Raw genomic sequence first — 13452 nt, 5'->3', positions numbered from 1 at the left:
TCACGGGTGTATCGTGGAAAATTGTTTCCTACCGGGAGATAACCATCCAGCCTCGGCGAGAAAACTTTCAGCGATCGTATCAACGTTATTGTTGTTAAAGTCTGATACGCGGTTCGTTCGGTTCCCTTGACGTTGTTTTCTAGTTCGACGGAGCCCGATTCGGTGTCGTGGAACACGAATAAGTTCATGCTTGCAAGGATTTCATCTTCGTTCTCGTCGATGCGGCAAAAAAATTCTACCGCCGTCCGCCTCGGTTCTGAAAGGGGGTTCCGAAGTTTCGCGGCGCCACCGCCGTTCGTTTCGTCGAGGAACTTTTCCCCGGGATCCTTCTCGTTCTATCTACGCGGACGACGTTTTGCGCTGGTTTAATATCGACGACGAACGATAATAAGATAACTTTTGTGTATTCCGTGATACCGTATCGATCGAATCGTGGACCATTTAGCCAGACTATTTACGATATCGCTTCATTGTTGTTCTTGATCTTGGAGTACACGGTTAACCACTTTCTAGACAACCCCTTTATTTGTGGATTTAGTTATCTTTATTTTATTCTTCTAATTTTTCAACTGGACAATTAGTGATCCATGACTTTTGTACTTGGCATCAAAATCTTGAGTCAGACTCAGGGGTTAACGAATAATACAGGGGTGCAAGCGTGGGTGTTCTGTTATCCGAAAATGTACTTCGCCGAAATGGCATGATCTACTATGTCATAAACGAACAAGGCACGCTCCGGCTCCGTTTGATGACTGAGCATTCTCGTTTCGTTCGACGCTCTCCCTGCTCAGCGACGTTATACACGGACAAGACTAGAGAACGGTGGATACAATAGACGCGACAACGATATTGAAAATATCTGGCTGAATTGGAAATCCATATCCAACGGGGACGAGCGAAAGAGAGACGGTGAACCTTTCGTTTATATTCCGGTATCACGTGTGTCCTCGCGAGCGACGTTCGATCTCGCGAGTGGCCCGACGGTCCGATCGCGGACCGTGGACAGAGATTGTATCGGAAATGAATTCCGTCTCTCTTTACCTTCGCCTTACGTCTAATAACCGAGTTCCTCCATAATGCATAAGGGAAAAACGCTCAAGTTTTTCCCCTATTGTCGGGTCCGAGATCGGTGCTCGTAGGCGTCGGTGTAGGTGAATGTGGCAGTGGCGAACGCACACGTGTGCGACGTCCCGTCGTTTCCACTGGCCTGCACGAACGCTCTCCCGCAGGATTACGCTCTTTCGCGACAATTTACATGGAAACGTTCGCGCCGATTCGTGGAGGAGCTAAGCGCGACACGAACGGAGATTCCGTGCTTTCAGTGGCGGTACGACGACGCGTCCGTCGGCGTCGAGCACTGAAATTTCACGATTCGACTGGCACTCGTCGGTCCGCCTCAAAGGAGGAATAGAACGACGACGAGACGGTCGGACTCTTTCGTTAGGATTGTTCGTAAAATCGGAGGGACCTTCGAGCTACCCCTGCAACCCCACTTCCCCGTAAACATTATTCCATGGATGGAAAATCCTGTACGATTGCCGGCTGGGATTTTCGTTACAAAGCTCTGAATATTGTTACTAAACGAGACTGCTTGCGGATACTGCGCAGGATGTGGCGCGCGGAATTACCATCGTAATTTACGTGGATGTTATTATTTCTCGAGCGGAACGCGCTAGACGGAGGCTGCTGCGCGGCTTCGAAGGGGGACGGGACGCAGATTGGGCGAAATCTTCTTAAATGGAGTTGTTCCAGCAGAAATCCCTGATTTTCTTAAACGAATACCGAATTACGCGACGAGAATCTTACGGGTACTTTGCACGGAGAATGTTTCTACAAGCAAGAAAATTGTCTTTGTTGTTCGTACTCGATGCGAAATATATCACGTTTTCATAAGCGGTGCAGAAATGATCCACTTATTTCATGTACAGTAATGATCCTTACAATGAACTCCCGACGTGATTCGTAAACATTTTCATCCCCCTTGGAGCCAGCGAAGACGATATTTAATAAAAGATACGAGCTATCTGTGACGATTTGTAGAAAAGACAATGTTTTTTGTCTCATAAAGACGACTCTGAGGCTCAGCAAGTTGTGTATAAATATCTGCTGGTGTCTGAATTCATTTCAAGAATCATTACTGTAATATATATTTCGTAAATAGCTAGTAATGCGATTTAAAATAATTTATTCTTTGTTCGCGAGCATGGAGACGAGACGACGGTTACTGTTTTATGGGAAGAACAAGTTTGTGACTTCTAACATGCAGAATTCATTTCCATAAAACTGAAAACATGCCATAAACTGGTTATTGGTTCTGCTTATACTCTTCGAAGTTATGTATCCATTGGAGACAGATAAGATCATACAACGCTGCAAATTTTTAATAATAGACAGCAATTTCGATGCAGCGTACCATCAAATTCGAACGTATACATGACCTAAAAGAACAAAGAAATTAGAATTGTTTTTAAAAAGAACCTTGTTCAATAACATATAATTCAGTCAGTTTTGATTATTTTCATTTGAAAAAAAACATAAATAAATATGTTTGCAAAATATTGAAATTAAGAAACGTATACTTCTTTTCTAAAAAAAATCCCTGAAAAGTGCAAGAATTGAAACTCTAGACTAGAATACCCTCTTAAATACTCTAATTTATTCTATTGTCTTTTTAAGAGATGTATCTATTTAAATTTAATATTAATCTTACCATCGGTCATTCGCGCGAGAAGTTATGCATATATGCGTTCGTAAACTGCGCTCGAGAAGTCTTTAAATTAAACATAGGATGTTCTAATTTGTGAGCCATTCTTCGCTACCGGTATCAAGCGCAAATTTTCTTCCTTTTCAGGTTCCGTTCCCCGGCGCCTCTGTCTCATTGTTAACTATTCCTATTCGTTTGCTCTTAAAACGACAGCCTTTCAGCGCGTAATGAAGACCCCTTTTTCCCTTCCACGACTCTCTTCGCGCTCCGTCGAGGGCGCCTTGCCTCATCGTGCTCGCGCTCGAAATGTTTCTTATTTCATCTTCGCTCCTTATCGGGCCTTTATCGCTCTTTGCTCTCTCGCGGACCGGGGTCTTTCGTTCGCGTACTTTTCATTTTCTCCCTCCCGAGATCTCTCTACCCTCTGTCGTTCTCGCCATCAACCCCCTCCGCCCTGGCCACCCTCCGTCTTCGGTTTCTCTTTTTCTGTCTCGTTGTCTTCATCGATCTCCCACGTCGACGTTAACGAGCACCGTTGCAGAGGTAATCGTGATGTATGTAATTGCATCAGCTAACAATTAGGTAAGCGCCTTATAGCTTATGATAATACGCTTAACCCGCGAGAATCGGGCGACGATTACGGGTCTATCGCGCGCCATACGAATTATATTACTGCTCGCCGAACAGATGCTCACGCATGATCTTACTCTGGAACGTTACACTCCGATTTGAGGTAAATTCCGTTTTGAATTTTGATCTAACGACGATTAAGACAAACTGAGGTTCTAAAAATAGACGTATAAACTGCAAAGAAATGTTATTAACATTCTACTGGAGGAATCAAGTCAATTTTTTAATATTTCAAAAGTTTTTTTCTTCGTCCGAAACACTTAAATTCATTATCCACGGTCTGTGCGCACTCACTATTCAATTATCCAAGAATCCCAGTTTATGCTGTACCACAGAGAATAAAGTTAGGTCTGGGTTAGGTTAAACCAACGGAGCGGTAGCTGCAACGCATTTACTTAACTTTTACTCCACAATCGGTGAATGTTTATAGAATGCCGAACGGAGCAACTATCGAATAAAGAGGAACGTTGGAGCAGCAGAACTTTGTTGACAATGTTGCGCGACTCGTTACATCAACGTCCCGGCGATTCTTAAGAACGTAAATTCCCAGAAAGCATTCGACGTCGTTGCTTTCGTGTCGTACAGCCTCAAGGAACAAACGATTAATTTCACGGCAGCTAGTTGTTCGCAACTTTGCGAGATTTGAGTTACGACTGTGCGGGAGAACTTCATTCACCGTTTGTCACCGTGGTTTGCGCGCGTTGTATAATTCAACGTCGGCCAAACAACGCTACTACCTGCTGTTCGCCACCCTAGCGCGCTAGTACTTCATGGCGAACGTTTCCGCTTTCGCGTTCGATTCCAGGCGGATGAAACTTTGATTTTCGGCCAACTTTCGTTTCGGTGCTCTTTCACGGATGTTTCAATTTTTAGAAATGAATTGAAATATACAGGGTGTTCGGCCACCCCTGGGAAAAATTTTAATGCGAGATTCTAGAGGCCAAAATAAGGCGAAAATCAAGAATATCAATTTCTTGATTGAAGCTTCACTAAAAAGTAAATGGCAAATTAAATTAAAAAATTTCAAATAGTTCTGGAAAAATTATTTTTGGTTGCAGGGGTCAATTATAAGCATTTTTGGTGAATAGATATGTCCCTGAAATCCTACCCACTTTCGAGAAAAAAATTCGGATAGGTGCTTAAATTTTTCGACGAAAAAAAAAAATTTCAAATCGCTCTGAAAAAATTATTTCCAGTTATGGGGGTCAATTATAATCATTTTCGGTGAATAGACCTACCCCCGAAATCCTACCCATTTTCTAGAAAAAAATTCAGTACGGCGGAACTTTAAACGTTAATAACTTCTTAACGAAGCCACCATCAACAAATTAGTATTCTTGATTTTCGTCTTATTTTGACCTCTAAAATCTCCCATTAAAATTTTTCCCAGGGGTAGCCGAACACCCTGTATTCACAAACAGAATATACGCAAACAGAAGTTAAGTAAAATCCCTTGATTGGTGTAATTTTATTCGAGTAATAGATAACCACTGCGATCAAAGTATAGCAATTTGTTCGTTAATCACTGCGACTCATTTATTCACGCTCGAGCCATTGCCTTGAGGATTCCATTAAACTCGTTAAACTATGAATTTCCATCGTGAATGTAACTATGTTTTAAGGTTCGACGACACTTTACGACATCAATTCACATGGAAATTGTAGCAAGATAATTTATTACTTATTACGGCGATGTTTTTTTCTGGTTAGTCTGTGCAACTTTGTCTGATTTCTGTTATTGGTGTATATTTACAACGATGCACTGGGAGTTCTTATCCTTGAATAAATAAATATTGTAATGTATTACGAATGACATGTGCTCCTTGTGAGGTAAAACAAAAATTAGCACCTGTCGGAAACAGGAGCTGATTGCAATGCAAATCTCGTAGCGGATGGATGTTTTTGCATCATAAACAGGTTCGACTAACACGCAGCGTGATTATGATGCAACAATTTGACTTTCGCACAAACGCTGAAATTGTTGAGGATGAGCTCAGTCGCTTCGATATTATAAACTAGCTGGCATAGCGACGCATACGTTGAATAATTTTCCCGTTGGTAGCAAATAACAGTCGTCGCAAATAATTAACGTTCTACTTGTAATCTGCAACATTAGCATCGACCAGCGCTGTATCGTTGCGTTTTTTTGTAAGACTTCTCTGTGGAATTAATGGACAAACGCTGAACGTATCTGTTTCTCACTTTCGCCTGCAATACGATCGTGTCTAACAGAGATAGGAGTTGGAAATTCCGAACCTCCTTTAGGAATCGAGCGTTGCGAAAAGTTTTAAATTAATTTTCAAAATAAAAATAATTGATTATGCCCAAGTATAATCGAAAGTCATCAAGAGTATCTGGAATAACGTTTCGCATTATGCATACGCGTCTACTTTCGCGCACCGGAATCGACTTCTCGGCCACGTAATTAGAGAAAGTCCGCGGTTCGAGCGTCGTTCGATTGCGTAACTAATTTATTCCAACGTTTGGACGACGCTCGAAGATGATCCTGAATGTCTGGTTTATTTGTCGCAACGGTGGCGTGTGCTTCGAATCGCAGCCGCGCACCTCTTCCACGGATTCGGCTGGTTAGTGTTGCAAGCGCGGCGGGCGACGAACGCCGTGATTTCGTCAACGAAAAATTGCGCAGCCCTCGCGAACGCAATCTCGATTCCTAGCCGCGGATTACGCGGAAGCGACTTATTTCTGACCACCGGGATTTCTGTTCGACGAACACGATTGTGCAGCAGGAAATTGCGAAACGGACTAATGGATGAGCCGCGAGTAACTTGGAATTCGTAATCCCGTGTCTTTGTCGCGAATCGAGCAATGAAGAACAATTATTTTCGTCTCTTTCTACGCGTTCAACGGTATATCAAAATTTTATTTCTCGTTTTCGAAGTTGTTGAGCATCGTCACTAATTTCAACTCAAGTTTTCTTCTTATCCACCGCGACAAAGTGCTTCCTTTTTCCAATTTCACCACGATTTTTCCGTGTCCCGCGCAGCAGGGAACAGAAAGCAGCAATCTTGATTCGTTTGCAAATTTTATTGAGACGCATTATTTCTACTCCCGATCCGGCCGCTTCCATCCACTTATTCCTTTCCTTCCATGAAGTTCTCATACATGCAAAGTGGAGAACAATGCCGAGGTTATGCAAATGAAATGTCCGGTACGGGAGAGCCGGATTAGAATCGAGTAGATTCGAAATAGTTTGTTAAAGTATAATTGAAACGAATGGAAATCGACAGGAATGTCTCGAAGCCCTGCTCAAACTGTTATTTGCTTCTTTTTATCTGCTCCTTGCTGTTCCTAATTATCGTTTTATCGTCTCTGATCCGCTCGTAATGAAAATAGCCGTTCCTCGCGTTTGAACAAATTAACCAGCGCAGTTACTTGGAAAGCTTCATTCTCGTTAAAAATGTTCGTAACACGTTGGAACAATTTCTGACGTTCGTTCCAAATTTCAATAGTTTCAACCCCTGGATCGCAAGTTTCACGAGTTTCCAACTGGCGAGCATGTAAATCCCCCGAAATTTCGTATCCCCGTTCAATTTCCAAACGGTAACGTGGGAAACTTCACAAAACAATCTGTGAAAATAAATAACCACGGTCTTTGTCGCAAACTTTGACAGGGTCGTGCGGTTTCAGCAAATCGAAAGGCTCGATTTTTCCCCGAGGCGGCACGTTCCCTCGAAAAGATCAAAATCCTCGCGACAAGAACGTAGCCGCAACCCCGGCGAAAATGTGTTTCTTCGACGGGGCCACGTCGCTTCCAGTTGGTCCCTTTCTTGGCGAGCGTCAGCGTCGTCGGCGACGTGAAAATCATCGCGATTTCCTCGTCCCCGATTTTAAGCAGTCCTATCGTGTTATCGTTATCGTCCTCGGCCCAGAACCGTTCCCGACATCCCCGTTCATCCCCCTTTCCCTCGTCTTTCGTCCCCTCTCGTATCCCTTCGTCCGTTTTTCCCGCGCGTCGGAGGTAGGGTAAGAATAAACAGTGCCAGGTATCGATCGAGAAGTGCTCCTTCGACTCGATGTTGTCGCAAGGTTGTATCTTCGGAGGATGAGAGGGAGGGTCGCGGCGGGAAACTGTCGCCCCGGAGAGAGAAAGATAACGAAGAGAAAATGGAAGAGTGGTCGGGGGGAAAAGAAAGGAAAGGCACGTCGCGCGCGCACGTTCCTCGTCGAGGCCCTTTTCCCGCCGTCACGATCGCGTCGCGGCAACTTTCCTACGCTTGTCCGATCCCTTTTAGCTACCGCGTCGAGCGAACCGCGTACAAAACCACGCCGTTACGCCTGTGTATAAGTTTCGAGGTTTACGTCGGTTCACGTTGGATTAAATTTCCCCGCCCGGACGTATCGACGCGTCCAATTTCAGCCTCGATACTGAATTACCTTTAATTTTCGTGAACATTTTCTGGCGTTTGCGACAATGATTCTTGAAATGAACTCCAGACGTGATTCGTAAGTTGAACATTTCCACTTACTTTTGATTTATAGACCGACTACGTAGGAATCGACTAGTCTGCGTTACACAATTCCCACGATAATTATCGCGCGTCACCAGCAGCGTATCGAGAAGTGAAACGCAACGAAAAAGCTTGGGTCGGACCCAGCGATTCCGTGCTATCAGCACTGTTGGCCAGCGTGCTCGTGAAAATAGTTGGCAAGGCGCGCGATTCGAGGTAGTGGTGAGGAGAAAATGGCAAAGAGTAACAATGTATTTCGAGAAGGAAAAGGTCACTTTTATTGCGGAGGAATCGGCCACATATCGGAACTATTTCTACCCGGAACAGCTTTATTTGACTGAGCCTGACACCGACTTTAATCAGGTCAGAATCGAGTCAATGTTTGTTCCAGTTTACTGTTATTCCTTTCCGACGTGATTAGATCTCGTCCCGTTTTATAAGTCGTAAAAAGAATTCTCGATTTGACCGCATGCCGCGGTTACAGCTTCTATTCGCTATGGTCTCCAACTTCGTTCGTGTTCCGAAACCGGATGTCGAGTCTCACCCCTCCGAGAAAAGTAGCAGAGATTGCATCGCGATTGTCTACCGAGTAGTCGCAAGCAAGAATTGGGCGATGAATATTAATTTATTCAAAGGTGTATAATTGAAAAGACCTAGACTCCTTTATTTACATTTTCAAATGACAGAATAAACTATCTGTACAATATTATCAGTGTAATACATTCTATAGACATCAGAAATAATACGTGAATTTTTTTAGAATTTTTAAATCACTTTTTTAGTGAAAAGATATGCTTCCAGAATGAATAATAATAATATAAATAAGGAATTTTTCTGATTATGTATCACATTTAATTCCCGTTGTTGACAGTGATTAGAGGGTGTTCCGATTCGATACGCGTTCAACCATAATCGTACTATAATCGTACCGTCCTTGAAGAGAATACAACTGCGACCATAACTGTGCTGGTGTTTAAGCCCAGAGCACGAAAACTATTTAATTTACATTAATACAACGGGTATAGAATGACACCAACGTCGTTTCGATAAAAATTCTTTCCTCGTACGATTCGAAGAATAGAGTATTAAATCTTATTTCCGAGTAATTTCCAGTCGGGTAATAAATTTCCCTTCTTTCTTCTCTGCCATCTTTAGCACCCGCGATAGCGTCGAATTCATCGTTCTTGCAATGGCTGCAAGTAAAACTGTCATTAATCTGGCCCTCCCCTCCCATTTCGCATTTGTCCTCCATCCACGTTCCGCGGGGCGCACCGACGGACATTAATTATCGGAAAAAGGTCGCGCAAAAACGCGAGGCCCTCGACCACGTCGCGGCACGGTACGCATCCGGAAACGCCGATCCGGCCGCGCAAAAACGCGCGAAGACGATTTTTCCGCCATTTTCCACAAAAATCGTTCCGCGCTTGCGTCCCTCCGATTCCATTTCTTCCGCTTCCTTTCCAGTTATTAAAAACGCAAAAGAGGCGAGACAGGGTCGAAATAGATAATTTTACACGGAATTCGATCGTTCCCGAACAGAAGTATAAATCATAAGTCACATTTAATCTCCAAGATTTAGATAAAATCAAGTTCGACTAATCCTCGAATTTCCTGTTCCATTGATCATCCGAGGAAAATGGAAGAAAGCGATCGCCGATCGTAACGAGGTGTCGAACGATGAATAATAGCCGGAATCCCGCGAGTGGCGATCGAGAATTCGAGTCGCCGGGGGTGGACACTCCGAAATAAAGGGTCCACTTTCCCCCGAGTTGTACGCGATAACGGTGCTTCCCCTACTTCGAATCGGAGCCCCATTTTACCCGCGGTTACGCGGAAATATGGGAGGATGATAATTTGCAAGTGGAAGCCACGAACTCGTGTCTCGTTTCTTTTCACGCGAAAAGTATTCGTAGATAAATATTTCTTGCTCCGACATTAATATTAAGAAATTGTAAGCGACGAAAAATACATGTTTTCCTAATGGAACTCGAATTTCGTTGCAAGGAGAATTTCGTTATGGATGTTTTTAAAGACTTTTTAAAAATATTTAATCTCCGGTGTTAAAGCCTTAATCCAGCTCCGCGCAATTGAAATTTTCGCAGTTTTATTAATTTATTTCTCGAAAACGGTAGAGACGCGGTCGTCGCGCGCACTCTTCCACGCATCTAAAAAAAGAAACGAATGAAAGCGTTGGAGTACCGTTCGCGGCTTCCCCTTGTTAGACTCGATAACAGAAAACCTCGTTACATCGAACGTCCGACCCAATATCTATTCTCGATCTCTCCACTCTGCAATTCGACCGTGTTACCGTGGGACTAACGACAATTCTCGTATTCTTCCACCGTTCGACAATACGTCCTCGGCACTTTATTCAGGCGCTCACCGATGGCGATCGATTTTCATTGGGACCCGCAGAGAACTTACGACTAAGCTCTTTCGCGACGGGGAGAACAAAGGCGCTGGCAACTTTCGACGATCCACCGACGTCCCCGTTCGAGAACGCGTTACGCCATTACCGATGATAAATCGTTCCGTGGAAATTTATACTGTGTCTCGTCCGAAGGTAACAGTTCGATCGGCGACGAGCGATGGTCGGAAAATGTAGTCCTCGAATCACGCGAATTTGTAAATGCTTTATTATGTCGAAATAAATTGTTAAAGTAATGATATCGCTGTGTATAAACACCTACTGGTGTCGAAATTGGCCTCCACTCTAGGGCAATGTTCATTTTAAGAATCACACCTGTACAGGTTGTTTTCTCAGAAACCAATGAAGCTGTCGACTTTAATATTTCAATTAATAGGTTCGAAGGCTGATCTTCCCACGTGCAAAAATTCTTTTAGTTAGAAGAGAAAAGGGAAAAGAAGAAAGGAGCATATCTTAATTGGTGTCTGTGAAAACAGCTTGTAACTCTTTATTCGGACCACATGGTGTGGTGGGGTGCGCGTTTTTCAATAATCTATGCCACTCACGACTTCCAGATCTACTTACGACGCACGATCCACCCCTATATTCGATTCCGAGCCACTTGTACCAACGCGAACGGGACTCATAAAGTCTCTGCAGAGCAAATGGATTCACGCAGTCGCTTATTGGCGAAGCGTCTAGTCGAGGCGCACTCTCGGCGCCGAAGGTGCTCGAGTCGAACGCCGCTGAAGTCTTAAATTATTACTCGGTTACCGGGGTTTTATTGCGTCAATAATAAAAGCTGGCGATATCGCGACATATCCACCCTTTCCGGCCCGTGGCCCCGTGTGTGTGCGTGCGTGCGAGTGACGTTCAGTTATATCCGCGAAATATGGCCGTTATTCGTAACAGAGTTCCAGCGTGTCGCCCACATCGAGCGTCTTTAGCGCTGGCACAGGTCCGCGTAACTAAAGTTACGTCGATTTTCTCGTACCGCGATCTTGAACCGGTGAAACGGTTAACAGCGCCTAGTCGCGTAGAGCTACGCGTAACAGCAAGATATAAGGACTATAAGGGCGTTATACGAGCTCCTTTTATACGACAAAGCGACGGATATACGATTCGTACGACGATTCGCGCTGCTTCGTTCCTAACTGAATCCTTTCGCCCAAGTATATCGACAACAATCACGCCGGGATTTTACGTCCGACGATGGTTTAAAAAGTGGTTTACGAGTTCGTGAATTCTCGAGGAAGATTTCTCCTGTATACAGGGTGGTCTGTATACCGCGATCGCTCGAAATATAATTTTAAATGATCGTTTTTGGAATATCTTTTTCTTTCGTTTGGAAAAAATTTGTAACTTTTGAGGTCTCTTTTCGCTATCCTCTATTGTCATTATTAGCGAGATTAATGTCTACTCAAACATATAAAAGGAATCTCTAGGTCAAGCTTAGACTAACATACTCGTGAGGTTGTTTGGAGAATAATTTGTTTAGTTCTATTTATGATAATTGTACGTTGCAATATAAAATTTTTTCTGAATGAATAATTAGTAACTGAAAGCTCACGCTGATACAATATTTATGCAGGAAGAAATTAAAAAATAGTTCTTATATACACGATAAAAGAAACATTATAACGATAAGAAATATAATATGCGAATGAATTAGTTTCCCAGCTAATATTATATTTATTGTTATATAATACTATGTTTTTTTTATTTACAAATTTCGTTGGTCGCTAAGTTTGCTTTTACAAGAAAAGCACATCTTATCATTCTATCTTGCATATACTGCCAGAATTATTATCCTTATAATTCCTGCCGTAATAATGATGGCTGCGATTGAGAAACACCAAGTGCAATAGGAGTCTGAAACAAAAATGTTGATTTTATTTTTAAAATATTTTTAATGCAATTGCTGTATTCTGCTTGAAACAGATAATCAGAAATATATGATTGTGTGAAACAATTTCGTTCGAAAGAATACAATTTATCATTCTAATGAATTTAAGTCGAATTTATGTAAAGAAGGGATTACGGTTTCGATAATTCCTAAACTCCCGTTTTCTTTGTTCGTTGAAATAAAATAATGTTTCCTAAATTTATTTGTACTATTTAAAATAATCAGAAATAATTATATTTTCATACGATAAGCATTACAAAGAGATACGGATGTAGTCATGAATATTTCTTTAAACAATCTATAAATAATAAATAAAAGGTTTTTAAATTTATATATTCATTAATTAGTATACGCGCGTGTAATATACGACTTTTAGAATGTTTGGAAGTTAGCAAACTATTCTACTGTAGTTGGGGCTCTCGATAGATCTTTATTAAAAAGTATCGAGAACGCTCCGAGTCGAGAGCATAATCGCTAGAGTTAAGAAGATTACATTATCTGGTGAATGTGGCGGATAGGCTTATAGAGTTTATCAATTGCTATCGCGTACAAATTTTAATTTTCAATTTTAATTTCATCATGAAAACTCGCGTAGAGAGTGGAGGATCGAGAGCCTTTAGCGGTCTGTTGATTTCGCGTCAAGCGTAAAAAGAATTCTATAAATTATAATTTCCAAAAACATCTTACCTAGGCACGACTCGGATTCGTAGACCAAGTTCTCGCTTTTAATGATGTAATTGATCGGTGGATTATATTGTGGAGTGAAACTGTTAGGTTGTTGAATATTAATGCTCATATTATTGCAAGACTGCGGATAGCTTGATGCCGTTGATTGATTAAATCCTTGATAATGAACATCAATAGGTGGCCTGTATTCGTTGCTCTTTGGTGGTACAGTTACGGCCTCCGAATACGGAGGCGATGCACATTTAATCACATGAACTGTCATTTCATTTTCCATATCTATTTACTGAACTATTTGTAAAACTGATTTCACAATAATGTATTTGAAACTAATCTACCGAAAGTTAGTCAAACGTTTGATGCTTCAAGATATTCTTTCATATACTCGTCGTACTTCACGACTGATGTCGATTAAATACAATAAGGACAAGGCATGGCACACAGAGATATTTGACTTAGTATTCGTGACTTATCCGCGTGTACGTAGTACTCGTTTATCAAAAATAAAATTATCAAATTAAGAGACGGAATACCGTTGATAAAGCTACACTTTTGGAACGCAAATTCCTAAACGCAAAATGGATTTCAGTTAACGATCGCGTCCTCCCGGAATTTTTAGGTTTCGAAATTCCAGGATTCCATTTAAAGATTT

General features: G+C 42.2%; 1 protein-coding gene across 1 annotated transcript; it reads right to left on the bottom strand.

The window, feature by feature from the left end:
- Window positions 1-11892: 11892 nt before the first annotated feature.
- Window positions 11893-13182, bottom strand: LOC143342906 (uncharacterized). The gene is made up of 2 exons (XM_076767227.1): window positions 12804-13182; window positions 11893-12082 (listed from the first exon to the last, which is right to left on the bottom strand). The coding sequence occupies exons 1-2, from the start codon at window positions 13075-13077 to the stop codon at window positions 11991-11993; spliced, it is 366 nt and encodes a 121-aa protein (XP_076623342.1). The 5' UTR covers window positions 13078-13182; the 3' UTR covers window positions 11893-11990.
- Window positions 13183-13452: the final 270 nt, after the last annotated feature.

This window comes from Colletes latitarsis, chromosome 6 (genome assembly GCF_051014445.1).
Source record: "Colletes latitarsis isolate SP2378_abdomen chromosome 6, iyColLati1, whole genome shotgun sequence".
NCBI lineage: Eukaryota > Metazoa > Arthropoda > Insecta > Hymenoptera > Colletidae > Colletes > Colletes latitarsis.
Note: the sequence above shows the minus strand (reverse complement) of the source record. Positions and strands in the feature narration are given on the sequence as shown.

Excerpts from the sequence above, each read along its gene's own strand:
- LOC143342906 (XM_076767227.1), bottom strand. The coding sequence starts at position 13,077 with ATGGAAAATGAAATGACAGTTCATGTGATTAAATGTGCATCGCCTCCG. Across the intron at positions 12,083-12,803 it reads CGAATCCGAGTCGTGCCTAG|ACTCCTATTGCACTTGGTGT; the intron begins GTAAGATGTTTT and ends TTTTTGTTTCAG.